This window comes from Thermobia domestica, chromosome 9, assembly GCF_964235325.1.
Source record: "Thermobia domestica chromosome 9, izTheDome1.hap1.1, whole genome shotgun sequence".
Lineage (NCBI taxonomy): Eukaryota > Metazoa > Arthropoda > Insecta > Zygentoma > Lepismatidae > Thermobia > Thermobia domestica.
The window spans coordinates 94813608-94834916 of NC_137462.1; the positions used below are offsets into that span (position 1 = coordinate 94813608).

At 34.6% G+C, this 21309-nt stretch overlaps 1 protein-coding gene across 1 annotated transcript; it reads left to right on the plus strand.

Moving 5' to 3' along the window:
- The first annotated feature begins 600 nt into the window (after positions 1-600).
- Positions 601-20874, plus strand: LOC145694044 (serine protease inhibitor swm-1-like). Its single transcript, XM_081770183.1, has 4 exons — positions 601-762; positions 6175-6354; positions 14937-15125; positions 20723-20874. The coding sequence occupies exons 1-4, from the start codon at positions 615-617 to the stop codon at positions 20740-20742; spliced, it is 537 nt and encodes a 178-aa protein (XP_081626309.1). The 5' UTR covers positions 601-614; the 3' UTR covers positions 20743-20874.
- Positions 20875-21309: the final 435 nt, after the last annotated feature.

Genomic DNA, 21309 nt, shown 5'->3' on the forward strand with positions numbered 1-21309 from the left:
TGAGGAAGTGGCTTACCAGAACCATCCTAATATAAAGTTATATAAAATAAAAATCTAGTGAAAAAAAATTCTTATTTAAAATGCTTGTCTGCTATAAATATAAACTTTCGTCAAATCATCTAGATTCAATGATATCCAGTTGTAAATATTAATGATTGTCCAATGAAACGTTAAGAAACACATGGACCATTGCTAATCAACAAGTAGGGAAGGAGGCAATAATAAAGAAAAAACTAAAATGATCTAAGTCAACCTTATTCTTAGGAATTTTATAGGTCTATTTATTGAAATGCTTTAAAAACACAACAGAAAAATAATATGTAAATTTTCCTTTTTTAATATAGTACATAAAATTTTATGATCTGTAGCTTAATACGTTTCCTTTATTAAATATTCAGTCCCATGACAAAGACAATTTCGTATTTATATTTACGAAAGCAATTATTCGTTATTATATTAAACTTTTTTAATTCTGCAGGATAAAGTAAGTGTAATAGAGTACAATATATACTTTAGGTTCACATTATTGAATTTGAAAATGAATATATTAATAACTACTTATATGCTAACACGTTTTATTAAAAGACTAGTGCCAATTAATTTAATGGAAGTGAATGGATTTTCAAATTCAATTCATTGTTTTTCTCTCATTATTTGTTGCCCTTTCATCTTGGAGACTTACCGGAGCGCAAGATGTTCCCCAAGCTTGTCCTCCAAATACATTCTACAATGTTGAAGGAAAGAAGTGCTCCGCTTATCCAGGTAAAGTATATGCAATTTTCACTTGTTAAATAATTACAATTAAATTAGCATCTGAAACTATATAAGTCAGATTTGAAAAAAATCAGTTAGTTATGAATGTTCAAGAAAAAATATGAATAATATTGAAATCATTACCAAAAAATTTATTTTCTATTACTTTCCTTGTTCACATAATTGATACTACTACAACGGACCATGTTTCTTGTGACAGTATGAAGTAACAGTTCCAGATTCTGAGGAATCTTTTAAACCGCGCACTACCTTTTTGTAAGGTGCATTACCAATTGGGATCATTTTGTACTCACCTGTTAAGAATAAATATATCTCACAAAAGAAACAAACTAAAAACTCTCACAAAAATCTATAGAGACTAAAGTGAACAGTACATGGGATAAGAGTAACAGCTATTTATAAATACTGATGCCATCTACGAAAAACATCTTTCATTATAACATCCAATGATTATGCGGGCTAGGTTAAAGGAGATGCTGATGTTGAGAAATGAATGAAATGGTGTAATGACGAAAGTGGAATTAAACAGGAGAACCCCGAGGACACCCACGTACAAGGTGTTTTGTCCATCACAGAGTTCACTTGGCCCGAATTGGGATTGAACCAAGCACTCCAAGTACCAGAAGTCAACGCTCTACCACTGAGCCACCGCGGACCCCGCTGCAATTAGGAGTGACAATTCTAAGGGAACCGGTCAAAACCCCCACAGCCAAAACCCCTACACTCAAGAAATGTCAAAACGCCCACACGATCGGTCATAACCCCCACACAAATGGACAAATCTCCCAAATACACGAACGGTCATAACCCCCACAGCCAAAACCCCCACACTGGTAATCAGTCATAACCTCAAACGGTCATAACTATCACACAAATGGACAAAACAGCCACGCATAGCAACGGTCACAATTCCCACATAAATGGACAAAACCCCCACACAAATGGACAAAACTCCCACATGCAGAAATTGTCACAACTGCCACACAAACGGACAAAACCCCCACACAATCGGACAAATTTCTCACACTCTGAAATGATCCTGGTTGCATGTCTTGCCCTTGTACTTTTTAATAACATTTTTTATTCCACTTAAACTGATGTTGCAACTATTCTTCTTGCACTGTTTCTAATGACAGAAACACTAAAGTGGACGTCAAAAGGAGCCGCAAAAAAGACGTGCAATCACGATCATTTCAGAGTGTGGGGGATTTGTCCGATTGTGTGGGGGTTTTGTCCATTTGTGTGGCAGTTGTGACAATTTCTCCATGTGAGAGTTTTGACCATTTGTGTGGGGTTTTTGTCCATTTATGTGGCGATTATGACCATTGCTATGTGTGGCTGTTTTGTCCATTTGTGTGGGAGTTTTGACCGATTTTGTGGACGTTTTGACATTTCTTGAGTGTGGGGGTTTTGGCTGTGGCGGTTTTGACCGTTCGTGCGTTTGGGAGATTTGTCCATTTGTGTGGGAGTTATGACCGATCGTGTGGACGTTTTGACATTTCTTGAGTGTGGGGGTTTTGGCTGTGGGGGTTATGACCGTTCGTGTATTTGGGAGATTTGTCTATTTGTGTGGGGGTTATGACCGTTTGTGTGGGCGTTTTGACATTTCTTGAGTGTGGGGGTTTTGACTGCGGGGGTTTTGACCTAGACCCAATTCTAAGTGTCATCACATCTCCTACCAACGGGGAGTGGCTTTGTGCTCACAAACTTAAAATAGCAAATTTATAAGACACACTAACGTGAAACCCGCAAAATGAACAGTACACGGGATAAGATTTATTATAGTGCCATCTACGAGTGATACTACTAAATGTTAGTCACCTCCTACCAACGAGGGGTACGTGATGCCTAGCAACTGAAAATAGTAAATTTATGAGATACGCTACCGTTCAATTCGCTTCACCGTAAAGTATACACTTCAGCTAAATATGTTGAGTTACAACTTACATTTTACAAATTTTATACTATTTTACAAAAACGATTGAAAGAGTGATTACATAAAATATTGTGGTAGGCACAAGGCACCACCTGTTGGTTGTGCGAGGGTTAAAATTAATATTTTATCACTACAAATTTAAAGAAGAAACATATGTAATGATGAGTTCTTGTCTATGAAAATTTACACATTTGGTAATTTTTATTGTTTTAGTTTAAATTGGTAAATAATTAGGTTTTACTCGTAAGACTCCCATCAACACCCATCACTGGCATGAACCTTTAATTGATTAGTTTTTAGAATAATAACTCCATCATTTGTGATCCATCATTTACTACAGGTTTCTAGTTAAGAGTTTTACACGTCCGTTTCACACACTTCTTATATATGTTTAATATCCTAACTTTACTATAATGAGTAAAGGAGGCTAGATACCGTTTTGATGCCTTTAAAGTAATTTTTGCATTATGTAGAAACAAAAGTAAGTTTTGTAAATTATATAAGACTATTAACATTTTTAAAATCCCTACTTTCTACTTCCAAGTACACGAACAGTACAGTATAAAACAATAATAGAAAATAAATAAGGAAAAATTACGTTACAACACTATTTTTTAAAATGTAAATATTTCTGAAAGAAATGTAAATGACCTTCCGTAGTAAGAAAGTGACATCGGCTCTGGAACTAAATCGGGTCATTATTTATGTCGGGTCAAATGTTAGTTTTAACCCTAAACAACCCCCCAAAAGTTTCAACCCCATACCTCCAACTCTTACAGAATTATTATATCATAATGTTCCAAATTTAATATATTTTTAAACTTATTGTGGGGTGATCCAAATAATTTGGAAGTTTTACAGATTGTAGATATTACGGAGGTGCAAATGAAAACGTTTTTTTTTTTAAAAAATAGATGCGTATTTCTTTTTTTTCGTGTTGAAAATTTCAAAGCATCGTAAGAAGAATTTTTGAGGCGGACACTTCCCTGATTCTTTGTTCAAAATGTTTTAATGCCTTTAGGTACAACATATATGTTTCAGGGTCCGAAAGTAACGTCAACTGTGTCAAAAATTTAAACTAAATGAACGTGTTTTTTAAACAATATTTTGACCATTACAGAACCCTCAAGGTTCAAACTGGGAACATTTATTTGCTGAAGTTCTTGATTTCCTTTCCTCAAAAGCAAAAAATATTCCAGACCACGATGTCAGTAACGAGGATAAAATGAATTATCGAAAATTATATGGTGTTTGGATTTTTATTTGTTCTCATTATCAGAGAATATTTATTTCTACCATGTGGTCTTATATGTTAAAATAAATCAATATATAGAGTAAATACGTTTATTCAAAAACATATCTGTATGGAAACTGAAAACACATTGATATAGCTATAATAAAAATATCGTTTACTCTTATATTAAATTATGTTTTTGGGTTTGTTTTTCAACTTTTAAACTTTATCATTGTACATTAATACTTTAATTTTGTAATTCGTCAAGTTATAAGATTCAATTGTCTAAAAATTGAGAATTGGAAAAGCAAAACTGTAATTGTGTATAAAATAGTTTTCAAAATTACTCCTTTGTAAAAGATGCATTGTAATACACAACAGGCAAAATTGGGAAAAATTGTGTAACGAGTTTCGTTACCCGAAACGATGTCACAAGTATCGTTCCAAAGTAATCTTTTGAAATATCAAGTTGGATTGATAGTTTTGATATTGTGGGTCCTAAAATGGTGCAAAAACTGTGGAAAAAACAACAGTTTTATTTTCATTTCTCAGTTCTATTTTTCGACAATGTTGCCACTACTTTCATACCCTAAAACATATATATGTTATACCTAAGGGAAGATATCATTTGAAAAAAAATATGGACGTCCTCCATTAAAAGAATTGTAAAAAATGAGTGTGGCACCTCGCTGTTCTTTTCTTCAAAATGATATAATACGCTTCTCTGTAAGATATATTTTTTCTAGGATATGAAAGTACAGCAACATTGTCAAAAAGTAAAAATAAAATCAACTTGGTTATTCACAATGTTTTGAAATTTTGCAAACCTCAATGTCCATACTTGCAATCCAACTTTATATTTAAGAAGAGTAATTTGGAAAGCTTCATGTAACATATGTTTGGTTACCGAAACTTTACGTTTTGTTTTTTAGATTGCCTGTTATTTACTAAAATACTTATTTTACAAAAGAATTATATAAGAATTTGAAATCCATCAATTTGAAATCCATTTTATTCGCCATTGCAGTTGTGTTTACTAATTGGCAACGTTTGGATGCAATTCAACCTTAAAACTTCAAGAATCATAAAATTAAAACTTTAATGTACAAAAATAAAGTTAAAAGTTGAAAAACAAAAGTAGCTATAATTTAAGAGAAAACGATATTTGGATCATAGCTACGTATATCAATCTGTTATCATTTTCAATATACGTGTATATTTCACTAAACGTATTTACTATATAAGTTCATTGATTTTAACATACAGAGCAATATGGTACATGTAAATATTCTCTGATATTAAGATAAATGTGAGTCTGAGATCATATAATTTGCGATAATGCATTCCATCCTCGTCCTTGTCTTCGTTGATCAGAATAAATTAATGACGAAAGGGAAATAAAAATCTTGAACTCTCGCAAAACAATGTTCGACGTCTTGACCTTGAGGGTCCTACAGCGGTCAAAAAACTGTGAAAGAACACTTCTTCAGTTTTATTTTTAGACACTGTTGCCATCAATTTCATACCCTGAAAAAATATATGTTGCACATAAGGGTATTACAACATTTTGAACAGAATATTAGCTACGTGTCCCCCTTAAAAATTTTGTTATTATTTCCAAATTTTGGACACACAAAAAGCAAGAAAATTCGCATCGATTCTTTTCTTTTTTTTTAAAAAAAAAAGTGTTTGCATTTGCACTTACTTAAGATCTAAAATTTGTGTAACTTTCAAATTATTTCGATCACCCCCCCCCCGAATTAAAAATATATTAAATTTTGAACATGTATGATAGGATAATGCGGTAAGGGTTGGGGGTAGGTGTCGAAACTTTGGTGTAGTTTTATTCAAAACAAACATTTTGGGTTAACCATGATCTAATTTGTATCACGGGCCGATTTTACTATCGTACTAAAAAAGACCCTTTCTGTTAAAACACTTTACGGAAAAGAACGTAAACGTGTTTTACTTTGTATCACATTATTATGTATGTTTTATGTAAGCATGAAATATTTTTTCCATCTGATGTTTATATTTCGATGGTTATTGAAAATATGTTTAGTGCGTACTTCTGTAACACGATGTAAAAAATAAACAATTGGTTTAAAGATCAAATATCAAGATACAAAGACAATATGTAAAGCATTAATAATTTCCTCTAGTTTATTCTAGATATTGTCTTTACTAAGGGTATTAATAACATTTTTACTCTTATCATTATAATTGACAGATTGTCCAAACAATGAGGACTTTAAATTATGTGGACTGGGTTATTGCTATCCTACATGTAACGGGAAACCTCGTAACTGTACAGAAATAAGTTGTATTCCAGGCTGCGAGTGTCATGAAGGCCACCTGAGAGAATACTATGGAGGACCTTGTATTCCAGCCTCCAATTGCCCTGTCCCTGGTATGTAATATTATTATGATCCTCTAAATTATGTAATAGATTAATATAGTAATATCATATATAGAAGAGAAGTGATCGTTGCCAACTACTTAGTTAAAAGTGAAGACTGGGTTTACAGATCTATAATTTGTTTTGCAAATAATTATATTAATATAATTTTTTTTAAATACCTGTTTATATAATACTCAAAACTACTGCAAATCAAAATTATATGCACATGAAACTATTACATAACTGAATGTATGTCAAAGAAACAGAAGCTGATGAAAGCAAATTTATCTTCTGCCGAAATATGCTTCTCTTGTATAAGAATTTTCTTCCTATGAAACTGACTTTTTTGCACACACTTCTCTAAATTCTTCTTAATATATGAAGTTTTAGAGCAGGCTTTGAAACTGTTAGTATTTTCAAGAATTTAATGAGACGTTTTGCATATAAAAATATGATTGACCTATACGCATGAAATGTGTTTGGATTAGGAGGAACCACTATTGATTCAATTTTCTCAATCCAGTGACGCGAAAATATATACTACCATTGTTGAATGGCATCTGCATTGTAAGTGCGCATTGTTTCTCCAGGAACCACAGAAAGGTGTTGTATGGATGAACATTTAATCTTGCAACCTGGATTCCATAATCAGTTTGATATATTTTAGAAGATAAGTGAATATGTTTATATATGAATGTAAGAGGAAAATAATAAGGACGAGAACGTATTAATACATAACCAATCACAATAGGTTGTCAAAATTCCCACTGACAGTTTCAAAGCAAGATAGAATTTCTTTTACTATATTTGGTGCTATTTTGTTTAAAATCAAACACGGTACAATAACATAATACATCTTATAACGTTCTGGCTTGTATATCTGCTATAGCATGTGGCTTTCGTAACACATATATTCTTTCACAAACTATTCGAGAAGTAGAACAACGCTGAAAATTAAAATGGTCCAAGAAAGTACAAATCTCAATAAATCAGGAGGTAATCAAATATTCCTCTAAGAAAGTGTTTGAATCAAGAGCTGGAAGTAGTGTTGCTCTTTCTTGTTGTATGTAACAATGCGATTGCTTGTTTACGCTAAAAATGCAAAACGTATATACTTGTGTCCTAGTTTTAATTATGTTGAGGATGGTATTCAAACATATCGTTACGACTTGGTGAACAATAATATCGTATGCAATCAAAGTAACTGTATTAGATGTAATTTATTAAATGTTTTGCTCATTATAACAATGGAGATATTCTGCAGTAATATTAAAACTAAAACAAACATTTATTAATAATTCTTGTGTAAGAGTTCCGGCTAGATAACTACGCCGTCATCAGACACATTATAATAAAAGCGATGTTAAGTATCCAAAACTGTCACACAAGTATTATTAAAACATATTTCATGGTTTGGTCAGTTTTCTTGTACTAATAATGAGCACTATTGAATATTAAGGATATAACTGTTCATATATCTCTTAAGGTGAAAATACTTCTTATATAAATATATACACATATATGCATCAACTTACGCGGAACAACTTGAGGAAGTAAAATTTAGCAGATTATAATGGCGTAGGACCACCTTTCTCCCCCACGTCTGATGGAAGTTGGAGTTATAAATGTCATGAATGTCTCGAAGGGGAATAATTAAACGTTTCGTGTCGAGTACTTCACTGAACTTCGTGAGAGAGGATGGAAACGGAATATGTGTCGGAATCGTGTCTCTAAAATGGATCACAGATGATATTCAATTATGTCCAGATGTTGGGATTGAGGGAGTTTGTGGGTTTTTAATTTTCATCTCGGTGCTCTTCAGAACAAGCATCATTATCGCCATATGTGTAAATTGTCACATTACCATCCTTGAATATGTAGTTGCCCTGAAAAAACATCTGAACCATCTGACATACATTCTCCCTAAAATAGATATATAATTGCGAATAGTGACGTGAGCAATTAGCTTTAGCACAGTACTAATTGAAAATCAAAAATTGCCTATCAGAGAATATACGCTCTTTTTCGCAGTTGAACGTTAAGGCTATGGATAACACGCTTCTTTGGGCGTCTGCCACATATAATCAAGGCTCGCGGTTTAGATGAAAGTGAACAATAGCTCACTCGACTAGGGATGGCCACATTTTCCGGAAAAACGGATAACGGAAAATATTTTTTTCCGGAAACCGGAAAATTGGAAACGGAAGGCGGAAAAATTTTCAGAAAGTGGAAGAAAACTTTTCCGGAAAAGCGGAAGATGAAATTTTTCTGGAAAAGCGGAATACGGAAAATTTTCCGGGAAAACGAAAGGTGAAACTTTTTTTCGAAAAATGAACATGTTCACTTGGGATAGGGACATTGGTCATCTTACATTAAGAAAAATAACGAAAGATGGTACGCGAAAACAAGTAAATGAAGCAGTGCTCTTCACCATCTAGTGTTATAAAAAAGCAACTCAATAGTGGATAGGAGAGGAAAGGTCGAGCAAATCAGAGACGACTTCCTGCTACACCTATTTGTAGACTAGCTTAATCATGTACTTTTTCTGTTTACATGGGGGCTTGCGGATTATTCGTATGCACCGGGAAATTCCGATCATGAGAGTATTTCGGGGAATAACCGATTATGCGTATGACTCAGGGCAGACCCCTGTCAGTAAAGAGAGTTGGCAATGTGTTATTACTGCAACTGATATGTTTATGTTCCAACAATTTCTTCATTGCTAATCTTGATCACGGTAATCTGCCAAGGGCCAGTCCCCACTTGCAAAACCCCCATTTTATTTATGTACATGAAATATTTTGCCTAATTTGAATTCAATTTGATTTTAAACCCTTATATATGCCTTCTGCATCTGAAATGATCCCCCTTGCCAGAAGTTACTAAAAAAAGTCGACGCCCTAGATTAAATACCTCAAAATGAAATACCTCTAAGTCGACGCCCTAAATGAGTGATCATGTATCATTTCATGGATGGGAGTGACTACGGATTCCAACTGAGCACAGGCGTTAGAACTTTGGATTGAGAAGGCTAGTGTTCGGATCGCACGCCCGACAATTCCGAATGTTTTATTTCTGTAAGATTATTACAGCGTTACACCTTGCCTGTGCCATAGATTTTTTTTAAATCCGCAAAATAAATTCAATTCTACTCATGTAATTCAATTTTACGCTGTACCCTAGTGTTGTCATCTTGCAACTATAAGCTTCATGAATTCCAAATACCGGTGGTATTGACTATACATATCATAGTATGTAGCACTACTTGAAACTAGCGCCAGCTATTCATAAAATGATCTATTCCATACAGTTCTCTTCATAACTTTTTCCGCCAATTTCTCTTAAACTGAAGGACGGTTCCACCTAGTCATCGATACATCAATTCAGTTCTCAATGCTGACTTATTATCTAGGTTTCTCTATGCATTTGAAAGTTTTACTTGTTATTCGATATAAATGTTTTGTTACTAACACAGGACGTATGCTAACCGTGACACCTAGATATTTGTGAAAATTGGTACTTTGACTAATTGTGGATTGCTAATCATCGTGGATATAGTCACTCGATGAGAAAATGCTTTGCTTACCCGTTACGTATAATGCATATATCAAGCAGTGACCGGGTGAGACTGTGTCAAATTATACGCAAAAAGGCCGGAAAAAGGCAGAAAATGAAAAATGTATGCAGATAACCTGATATCTACGGGAGGAGGACACGTGATCAAGAATACGGCAATAATGTCACTAAGCAGTGTTGCCATCTAAATGCAGATTTACTGTTTTTCAAATAAAACATACACCATTTTATAGCATTAAAACACTTGGCATAAATCGTGAAAGAAAATAAGCAAGAGGTGGATTATCAGTGTTACTAAATTAGTGAGATATTAGGATCTAAAGTTTAGAAATTGTGTAGTCCGTACAGAGAATGAAAGACATGTATTACAAGACTGCAGAAGGAACAAATGTACAGTAGCGAGTAAACTACAGCTTGCAGAACATCCAGTGACTAACGGGCTTGATACTGGATTCAGCCAAAAAAGGACACATGTTAGAGTATCCTTAGAAAGAAGAAGTTCAGTGTGACATCATGCGAAAATGAGAACAGTAAGTTTTCCTGTACTGCACTAATTCCAATGGCATCTGTGTGGAATCGATATCGCGAATCGTTCCCGAGAACTATAAAACGAACTGTCTTGTCGTTGCAATACTTCATAAAACCCTGCATGTCTTCCGAACCAAAGAAACGACGACATAGTGCCTGAAAGTAGTACAGAAAAACTGTGACACGAAAGGTAGCAAATGTTTGAAAAAAACACGCCAAAATCAATTCAGAAAGCTCAAAGATCTGTGATAGGTGTAAGTCGAGAGCATAGGAAACGGTAGCATGTAAGACGACGATGAAAACAAAACACAGTGCATTCAGGTTACCAGTAATATACAGGCGCAAAATATTTAACGTAATACACTGATACATACAATAGAAAAACCATAGATAGTTCGGCAGAAAACGTACATTTCTCGTCCTAGCCGCACACTCGATACGACTCGATCAATCTTGTTAGTCACTGGATGCTGTGTATACTGTAGTTTACTCCCTACTGTACATTTGTTTATTCTGCAGTCTTGTTGTTATTATACGTTTGTTCGTTTTTACCCTTGTTCGTTTCTCTGTAGTTTCCCAACCTTAGAGCCTCATATTTTCTTTATTTGGCAACCCTGATAACCAACCTTTTGCTTATTTTCTTTCACGTTTTATGCCAGTTGTTCTAATGTCATAAAGTGGTATAAGTTCTATTTGAAAACTATACGTTTGTGTTGAGATGGCAACACTGATTGTTTGCACTACTGCCGTACTCTTGGTCACGTGCACTCCCCTTGTAGGTGTCAGGTTACCTGCATACATTTTTCATTTTCTGCTATTTTCTGGCGTTTTTTGGGTATAATTTGGCACAACATTATACGGTCACTAGAAATGTGTTGTACAAACGAGGGAATATAGTAGTAAGTAACAGAAAAGAATTCTGTCTTATGTCAGAGACCCTAAACCTTATTTTCCCGCAAGAGCAGAGGTGCTTGATAGTAAAATATGTAATATAGTACCAATGGATCTTCTTCCTTTGTCTTTCGTTGAAGTAGTTCGGTTACGGGAAATTATGAAGTTACGGGAAGTTAGTTACCCTCCAGGCAAATTGTGACTCGCCATATTGAGGTTCTATTTTCTAAGAAGTGTAAGCTGCAAGATCAGGGCGCAGAATAGATTGCTTTGACGACAGACAGTAGGACTTCCCGTACTACGGAATGTTATATTAGAATCACAACCCAATATATGCTTCTATCTAACATGTAACACTTCCCAAGTGTAACACTCCGATTTTGATAACATTTGGGAGGTAGATACTTCATATGAAATAAACGAATAAGTGTTTTTTGCTGTATTATCTTAAAAACGGTTTTAGGGGGCAAACGTCCAAACTAGATCTTAAAAGTTGACGCCCCAAAGGCAGGAAGAAGTTGACAGCAGTGAATGAAATTGTAAGCAGATATTGTAGGCGTAAAATGAGGGAAACGTGTTTCGCATTTTCCTGGAAAAGTCGTTGAGTGGGGCACGGACCCCTCTGAACTTTTATCACGAAATATCAAACGTGCTAATAACAATATATCAGAAGTGTATAAAAGACATGAAGAATTGCAACGAAACTTTGTATAGTGACAAAAATAAACGAATACGTATTTTTTATTTTTTGCAGGAAAACGGTTTTAGGGACCAAAAGCTCCCAGCCAAAATTTTGAAATTTGAAGCCCGAAAGGCAAGAAGAAATGGGCCGAATTGAATGAAATTGTGCACAGATATTGTAGAAGAGTTATTTGCCCCTGGGAACACAAACTAAGAAGTATTTCCTATTTTCAGTCATCTATGCATTGGCAGATTTTGATCATTTTAGCACTAGCCGTTTCCTAGCTATAACTTATTTTATAACAGTATTTCTGGGGTGTTACGCGGTGAAACAGCATACATGGAATGCTTGAAAGACTGGTAAAATAAAGAAGAACTGTTAACAATGTATTAACTGATAGAAATGTAAAAAAAAAAAGCGTCAGATTGCAAGAAGCTTAATCTTACTACAGACTAGAGATGGATAGGTTTTCCGGAAACTGGAAAATTAGAAACGGAATATGGACAATTTTCCGGGAGAGTTGAAGATGGAATTTTTTTTCGAAAATCAGAATACGGAAATTTTCCAGTAAAACGGAAACGGAAAGTTTTCCGGAGAAACGGAAAACGAAAATGCGATTTCCGGAAATGACCATCCGTGTTCCCGGATTTTTCACAATTTTCCAGTCATGAAGGTCCATATTGCATGCGCAAAAGGATTATGATCTCATATCAGTGGTTTTGCGCATGCAAGCTTTCACCATAGTCTGTGGTATGTACCTCGCGGCGAACTAGCATTTTCGATACAGGTTATGCAAGGGGCTATTTGATTGAGTACCTCCGTCATTTAAATAGTAGGAGTTTGACGATTCCAAATAACAATCGGCAGAACTAGTCACTCTTTTAATCTTCTGGCACAGTTCTTCTTGATCGATGCAGTTACTCCATGAGTTTTATAGACCGCAACCACCTTTCAGATTGTCACTCACGTGGTCACTATCACAATGACATTTTCCTCATTCCTGGACTATGTAAGCTAACGGCTATCATTTGCCTTCTTTGGAAATTAGCCGATTGCCTGGTATGTTGATAGAGCTAGTATACGTACAAGGTATTCCTTTTGCTTTGAAAAGACCTTAAAGCTTGTAACTACTATCCAGATCATTATGTAACATCAATCTACATGAGTACTTGACAAAATTGTCTGAAATATGCAACAAAAACGGAAATTCAAATTGAAATATGTACTATAAATATTTATTTTTCCCATTAATTCTTATTTTCCTTTAAAGGTCTTTCCGCACCAAGGAATATGTTTATTTCTAAAGGACTTACAAAAGTCCTTTAAAATATTAGAATGCCTACATTAAGTGTTATTCATATCCAGCGATGTATATGCAGATAATAATCACAGTTTAAACATATTTTATTATTTAATTCACAATATGCCACCACCAGTTATATTTCATAACGTTCAGAAGTGAATGCTTTTTTCGGATCAGACAATATGTTCTTGTATGCAGAGAAACTTTGCTCTACATGGCAAAAAGTAAGCAGAGAATGCTTCAGGAGATGAGTGGGTGTTGGAAGATATATCATTATGAGCTATAACTGCATCACAATTGATAATATAACTAATTGTTAATTAACTGTTGTACCCTGTGAGCTTTTCAATCACTGAGTCAAATTTTGTAATTCACTCTACCTTTCTTAATCACATATTCTGCAGAAGCAACCTTGCCATCGATGATAAATGCATCTTCGACTAATATCCAAGACCAGAAATTCTGAAATAATGAGGAGGCAGGTGCTCCAACTTTGTACAGTTGAAACAGGCAAGCTTCTTCTGAAAACTCAAATGGTTAAAATGTTGAATCCTAAATCTGTATTTACCAAATCCTTCAGTTAATAGTGTTTCAATCAGGATTTGTTGTCGCTTGCTGCGAAAATAAAAATACTTACACCAACAAATTAGGGATGGAAAGTAAGTACCGCTCTGCTTTTTAGTTGCCGCTTTCCACTGTTAGCTGTTTTCGTTCCTGTTGTTCCATCCCTTTATCTATTGAAGCTGGAAACTAAAACACCGAATTCTCCTGATGCAAATGTTACGTTGTAACGAATCAATGAACCGCAGTGTATGTACAATGAAGACAAATTGCTTTTTAAGTGATCGTATTGTGGAGAGTTGAGCATGGAGGGAGAGAAGGGAGAAGAGACGTTGTAAATTTTACTTTTTATCTATCACACTATCATGTATGTCAAAATTGCAATGGAGTTTGGTCTTAAAAACTGTTTAGTGTAAATATACTTCTGTATTTTAAGAATATGTAATATAAAACTGTAATACATCCCTACAGACGCAATTCGTTAACATGTTTTATTTTAGAAATTTGCACATTAAGAGAAAAAAATGTTTTACATAGAAATCCAAGCACTACTAATAACTTAACAAATAAATACATTGAAATTTGTACGGATCAATTATCACCAGGGGAAATTCGTTTGACCAACTCTATATTACCACCAGATTATTAGAGTTATTGGCGAATGATGATATATTTTTCAAATTGCACTATGTTAGGTCTGTATTTATTTCAAAAATGCATGTTAATCAAAACATGCTATTCCGTTTTATTCCATTAAACTAAGGGCGATTACGCTTTCTCAAATCTCAAAAGTTTGCAAGTCGAAGCAACAGTTATAACAAACTGAAACCAAACACGGCTTATCCAATTATGAGTTGATGAATTTTCGATAAATATCAACAAAATTTCAAGAGATCGAAAAACTGGCGTTTCTATACATATACTTTTTGAAAAATGTTGAGTACTTTATCTTAAGCACTGTAAAACTTAACACGATAAATATAATACTAACGTTATAATCTTGCTATGTTTGTGCATATTATTCTGAGCAATTTCCGTGAATATTTTCAGAATGTGGAGAAAATGAAGTGTTTACAGTATATGGATTCTGTGATAAATATTGCTTACAAATGCCCCATCAGAATTGTGGAACCACTTATCATCCTCAATGCGTATGTAAGGATGGATATGCCCGCGCTCCTGTTGAACAAAGAAGTACTTTTTCATGCGTACCGTTGTCAGAGTGCTCTAAGATTACAAGTAAGTTTGTGTTTTCATTTCAAATTCAGCATTCATTTCATTAGATAGTGTTACAGTTGCTATAGCGTATATGAAGATCAATAATGAACCTAATGTTTAAGAGAGACCATGAACAATACGTCAAAGTAGTAATTTCTGTGTTCTTTGTACTGAATTACCATCTTTTAATGGGTGGTAACCGCGAAACGAATTGCGAGTTGTAAGTATATAAATTTAACACAATTAATTACGTATTTCTAATATGTTCAGATGTTTGAAACAAAATATGTGTATGTACAAATTAAACATATTGGAAAAATAATAAGAAACCAATAAAGTAGAAGTCTCTCCAAACAGAATAGCCTCCTTAGGATGGTCTCGCTAAAACTGAATTTGTTTCGAAGTAAAAACCTATAAGTGCCCTAAAACTGACAAATTCGAAATTTGAAAAGGTTTGTGTTTCGTCGTGGCCTCCAAGCCCTAGCTCCTCAACATTGGTTGACACAGTAACATGTACTGACTTAAATCTAGTCTATGACCAGTTTCTGGCTTACTATTGTTTGCGATTCCCACTATTTTCTTTGAGTATTAAACGGGAGAAAAACGTGTTCTCAATAACAGTCTCATTTCAGATTTTGCTTGGGGAGAGAGTTGTCTTGCATGTAAAGATTTTCATGTTTTCCATTTATTTATTATTATTCTATTAAATAATATATATATAAATCTCAAACTCAGGCTGAAGCAATTTTCCAGGCTGAAGTCCCAAATATCACCGTTCGTTTCTAGCCCTTTAAATACAATTCTTCTCCAACTACAATTTTGGTTTCTTTAAGTATGTAACGCTTCATAAGAGTCTCAATTATAGGTCTATATTACATTAGCAGTTCATACGATGCTTCCCCCACCTTCTCGTTTTGCTAGTGAAAGTTTGCAAAGGAGCCCAACTTCATAGGTTTCAGCCACTTTCTCTTCACAATAAAAATCTTTATTTTTTTTCTTTGAGGACTGGATCTACTGTTGACAAATGTTCAAATCGAGCAGGGTGGTGAGCATCATAGCTAATTACAATATTACACTTAGCGCACACTAGTAGTTGAATATCATTTTTTTCAATGAATGTAAACCGTACCTGATATAATCTTCAGTGTAAAATCTCTTTGAACTGCCATCTACGATTTTACTTCTCACACGCGCACTGACACAAACGAGAAATTAGAAAGTCAATTCCACATTCGAAGTACCACAAAGAAATTAGAACCACGGTCTTGAAAATTAATGAAACGAACAAAAACTTGTCAATGGTTGCAATACTACAAATGAAGACAGTCTGCTTTATGTTTATTATTCAGAAGCACAATAGTGACATTGTTGAAACAAGATAAAAAGAGCCCGTTATCAATTTATGCACTAATCAGCTTGAAACTAAGTAATGCATTATTTTCTTATATTAATTGCTATCAACAGTGTCGAATATACATAGTAAATACTGCTCTGTTCTCTTCCGATATTATCATCAACTCTCCGATTTTCAAGCAGTTTCTTAGCAATTACTTTCTCATTTAATTTTCGAAAGGTTATGGGCATGTTTGAAAATACTGAAAAATTACAAGCGATTTTCAAACAATTCATAACTGATTCAGCAGTCAAGAGTGAATTCTAAATTACGATTTGTTGTGGTCATTTAACACACAAAGATTATAAATGCTGTAAGAAGGAAACGTAAAATTAATTAAAGTACAAATGCAAAATAATTACTTACTAAATATTATGGTTTCATGCACCGAATTTGGTAATAATAATATTGATAGAAATACTACTACTGAAACAATAATAATAATAATAATAATAATAATAATATAATGTACTACAATCGTATGCAAAAGTCATTCTGACACAAATATATACTCGTGAGATTACTATTATCAACAGTAGTATTATTACTGAAAATTTGAGAATTCACAGATGTACCTAAGTCGCAGCTGATGTCATTCAAAAATCAGGTATTACTAGCGAGCAAAAAGCACGGGGAAGGGGACGTGAAGCATGCAAGGTTCATGGAGGTACGCCAGGCAAACAATGTTGGACACCGCTGTCCTAATAACTGCCCTGTCGCATCAAATCAAAGTTCTAAATTCATTTTATTGTATAAAGCATGTAACTGTATTATATTAATATTTTATTTTTGTGGTAGCATATTCTAATGTAGTTGAAAATTTGTGTTACCTCTGGTACGTACACACTGCTCCCAACTTGAAACAAAATATTCGGCCACTTTCAGTTCAAAATGTACTTTTCTCACTAGCTAGCTGATACTAGCTATTACCGAAAGAGGGAGTATGGGAAAGAGATAGAAATGCTATTGTATTATGTAGGTAAACGGTGAAGGTAAATACTTTTGCGATCAACTTATATGTCATTGTTGTCTTTACCCATAAACATTAGTGTCTGTAATAGTTTACAGGCATAGTTTGCTAAAGGGATGGAAGAGAATCTAAAAAGCTGAATGAAAAGAGCGGAAATAATGTGCAAAAGATATCACAATACAAAGGGTATGTTAGTATGGCAAATGGGTATTATCTTCTCTGCTACGGGCCATGCTAGGCAGTAGTGAATACAAGAGTACTCTGTTTGATCGGTAGGGATTACGGTGCAAATGATTATCAAGATTAGAGTCTGTAAAATTTGGTCTTGATATATGTCAAGATGGTATAGTGGAAATGTTTAGCGGTACATAGTAAAGAATAATGAAAGCGGGGGGATTAAGAACAGCGGTAGGAGAAAGAATGTGAGTGCGGCTCTCAAACATTAGCTCAAGAATTGAGTGAATTTTATGCAGATATCGATTTAGATATTTTGTGCGAAGTGTTTCTAGACGATCAGGCGAACAGAAAGATTCGGAGTTACAATGGTAAACATAATACGAAAATCAATCATCAAGTCATGACGTTTCTCATAGTATGATGGAGGTACAGACAATCAAAATGTGAACTTTATAAGTATTCAGAATAATACTGTTAGATAGCCCCAAGGTATCCAAGAAAGACCATGCAGCAAATATAAACGATTATATAACTATTAATAGATATCTTGCAGATGTGCCGATCAAGTGAGACGGTAATAAAAACTAAAGCCAACATATTTGTCAGTGCGGAAAGGTTTAAGTGTTACGTTTTGGACCGTAAGATTCAGGAAACTGGTATTGCTATGTGTACAAGAACGGTATTTCAAGAAAGGAATGCGATAGTTTGCGTTTTCATTGTATTTATATTAAGACGCCAATAAAAAACGTATTTAAGTATAAAGGTGAAAAAAGAAAGTTTTGTCGCTTTTTCACCCATCACCTATGCTACCTAAGACAGATCAAAAAAGTCCCCATCAGCATCGATGATCCTTTGCTAACATTCTGGAAGGCCAAGAGAGTATCAAGTGCATTTTGCTAGAGATTTGAACTGGTCTCTTCTAAGATAATAGTCCAAGGAATGGAACAGATGATAATCGCACGGTGCAATGCCCGGGGAGTATGGCGGATGCAATGGTGATTCCCATCCAAGGTATAGAAGGGTGTCCCAGGTCGTCCTAGCCACGTGGGGCTTAGCGTTGTCCTGTATCAGAAGGGCATATTTGCAATTGAAAAGTACTGGCTCCAGAGGTTTGAGTTTTTCTTGAACACGGTTCAACTGCTGACAGCACATACCTGCATTGATGCTCTGACTAACTGGTAGTAGTTCCCGATGCACGATGCTGCGAGAAGTCCATCAAATACACAGGATGACCTTCTTCTGCAGGATGCAGTGCTGGTATTGGCTGTTTTGGAACCAGTTCACGGTATACTAACCAATGATGATGGCGATGTGGAGCTTTGTACTGCACTCACTTCCCATTACATGTCAACACCCTGTCCAGAAATGGCTCCTTCCTCAGACAAGACAGCAAATAAGCACATGTGTCGGTTTGCGTCAAATTCTGCCCGAAGTCAAATCATGTCGAAGCCATCGACAGAAGTTTAGTGCTTCCCAAGTAAATGGACGTACTGCCGAATGGTTTCCCGTCCCACACTCGATTTTACTCCAAGTTCTTAACATGTCTGACCACTGTTCGCCTCAATTGATGTCTGAAGATCCTCATTTTGTAAATGTGTTGGTCTTCTGGTCTTGGTAAATGTGTTGTACGTCTTCGAGTGTTTCGTCACCGGCCATAAACTTGTTAAACCCCCGTTGCTCTTCTCACGCAGTCACGACACCCTCACTACAGGCCTGGCATATCTTCCGCCCCGCTGCATCGACATTTGGACCCAGTTGACTTAGTACGGCGTGCACACACACCCTTAAAGGCCCTGTGGAGTTCCTATGTTTAGTCTATCCGTACGCAAGTTCACCGTGTAAGTGAACTGCAACAACCAGTCAATATGTTTAATATATTGAATATACCCACACCAACAACTGACCTTCTTATCCATTCGTTTCAATTGACGGCATGAGGAGCAACTGAACACAGAAATTCACAAACAGAAATATAAATTGATTTTCACTAACAAGAGTTTGCGATGTGTGAGTGTGTGTATGTGAATATGTATTGGGTGGACCAGTTATCCTAAGACGTATTTGTAATTTTTAAAGTAGCGAAAAACGCAGAAACTTTAGCTGATGCATTGAAATTTCTTTTTCAAGTGCTTCTACATCTCCTATCATTACATATCAAGTCTACATATTAAATGAAAACTTGCAACCTCATCTATAGTATTCAGTGTTATAAATTACGAATATCACAATATCACAAACATTAGAAGTTAAGGGTCAACCAACTTCAGTGATACACTTGAAGTGAACGGGGAAATACACTTACAAGGTAGCTTACCGTTTAATGCTACGTCAATGATGGAACAAATTTCGAATAATTATGAAGACAGTATAAAGGATTGCAAATTTGGATTTTCCCTCTACTTCGAAATTAAGTGCTTTAAATAAGTTTCTCATCCAGTGATAGGCGGTTTTAAATAGTAGTAAATATCCAATTGGCATTCACAGCAATTTGATATGTGAAACAGTACCGAAGAATATAAACGTTGGTTAAGCTTGAAACACTCAATGCAGTTTGTTAAGTTAATAATAAGTGATATAGTGACTTTCTGTTTAACATGAGGGCTTGAAGCATATAGTAATTTGAAGCAGTGCCATATGGAAAAAAAGGTATAACTTTATAGTGAATTAGCAAACCTTTTATTAATTGTATTTGCAGAATGCATGCTAAATTATTTCCTGTTCTGTCAATTTCGTATTGTATAAAATACAAACGATTTTCCTAGCAATTAGTTTATATGTACACGAACGTTTCAAGATAAACTATTCACCCCGTATATATGATATAAAATTCAGTATATTTTCAACAATGTCTGTTTTGTGTAATTTGCTATAGTTCTTCAAAGACTACATCCGATTAGCACTACAATAATCTACCATGAAACTACTTTTCAATCTATAATTTAGTTCCTAATGTGTGAATATGAATTTTCTGTTTTCGCATCTTTAGATATTTAATCTTTCTCAACATATCGAAATCAAAATGAATAACTATTAAAGAAGTATTGTTCAGTAATGTTTTAATTTTCTTTCTCCTTTCAGTGACTGGTGAACCTGTATGATAAAAGATTTTATGAAAAAGAACTTAAAGTTTTATTATAAATTCAAAGAAGAATTTCTATATCAATACAGAACAAAAATTTATTATAAGTTTTATTGGTGGTAATATAGATTTGAGATTGTATACATGTCTACGGCACAATAGATATTAGCAAAAGAAAATATGGAGAGTTAAAGCATATTTAATATGCAATGCAATCACCTTTAGCATATAAAACAAGGAGATTTATTAACTGTAAAAATAGTAATAAAATTCTTAATCTCGTCTTGGTATTTTTATTGTTCTACCTGTATTATAGTTTAGTATTTCGTGTTTATCCATTGCTTACTGTTGTGAACTGTTTTAGATTTCGATTTCTCTAGAATTTTCCGATTCGTAGAATTTTATCTGATTGAAGTATGATTTTCGTTTTCAATAAAAAGATTCTAAAATTTCTTCCATACAATATTATTTTGCATTTGATATTAGAATATGCACATTTGTCTCTTTTTGTGTTTTCAGGGACCGCGGTGGGTCAGTAGTAGAGCGTTCACCTCTGGTGCATGGGGCCCATGGTTCGATCCCAGCT

Bases quoted from the DNA above. Each gene is read 5' to 3' on its own strand.
- LOC145694044 (XM_081770183.1), top strand. From the start codon at position 615: ATGGATTTTCAAATTCAATTCATTGTTTTTCTCTCATTATTTGTTGCC. The intron at 763-6,174 runs GTAAAGTATATG...TATAATTGACAG, and splicing joins GAAGTGCTCCGCTTATCCAG to ATTGTCCAAACAATGAGGAC. The intron at 6,355-14,936 runs GTATGTAATATT...GAATATTTTCAG, and splicing joins CTCCAATTGCCCTGTCCCTG to AATGTGGAGAAAATGAAGTG.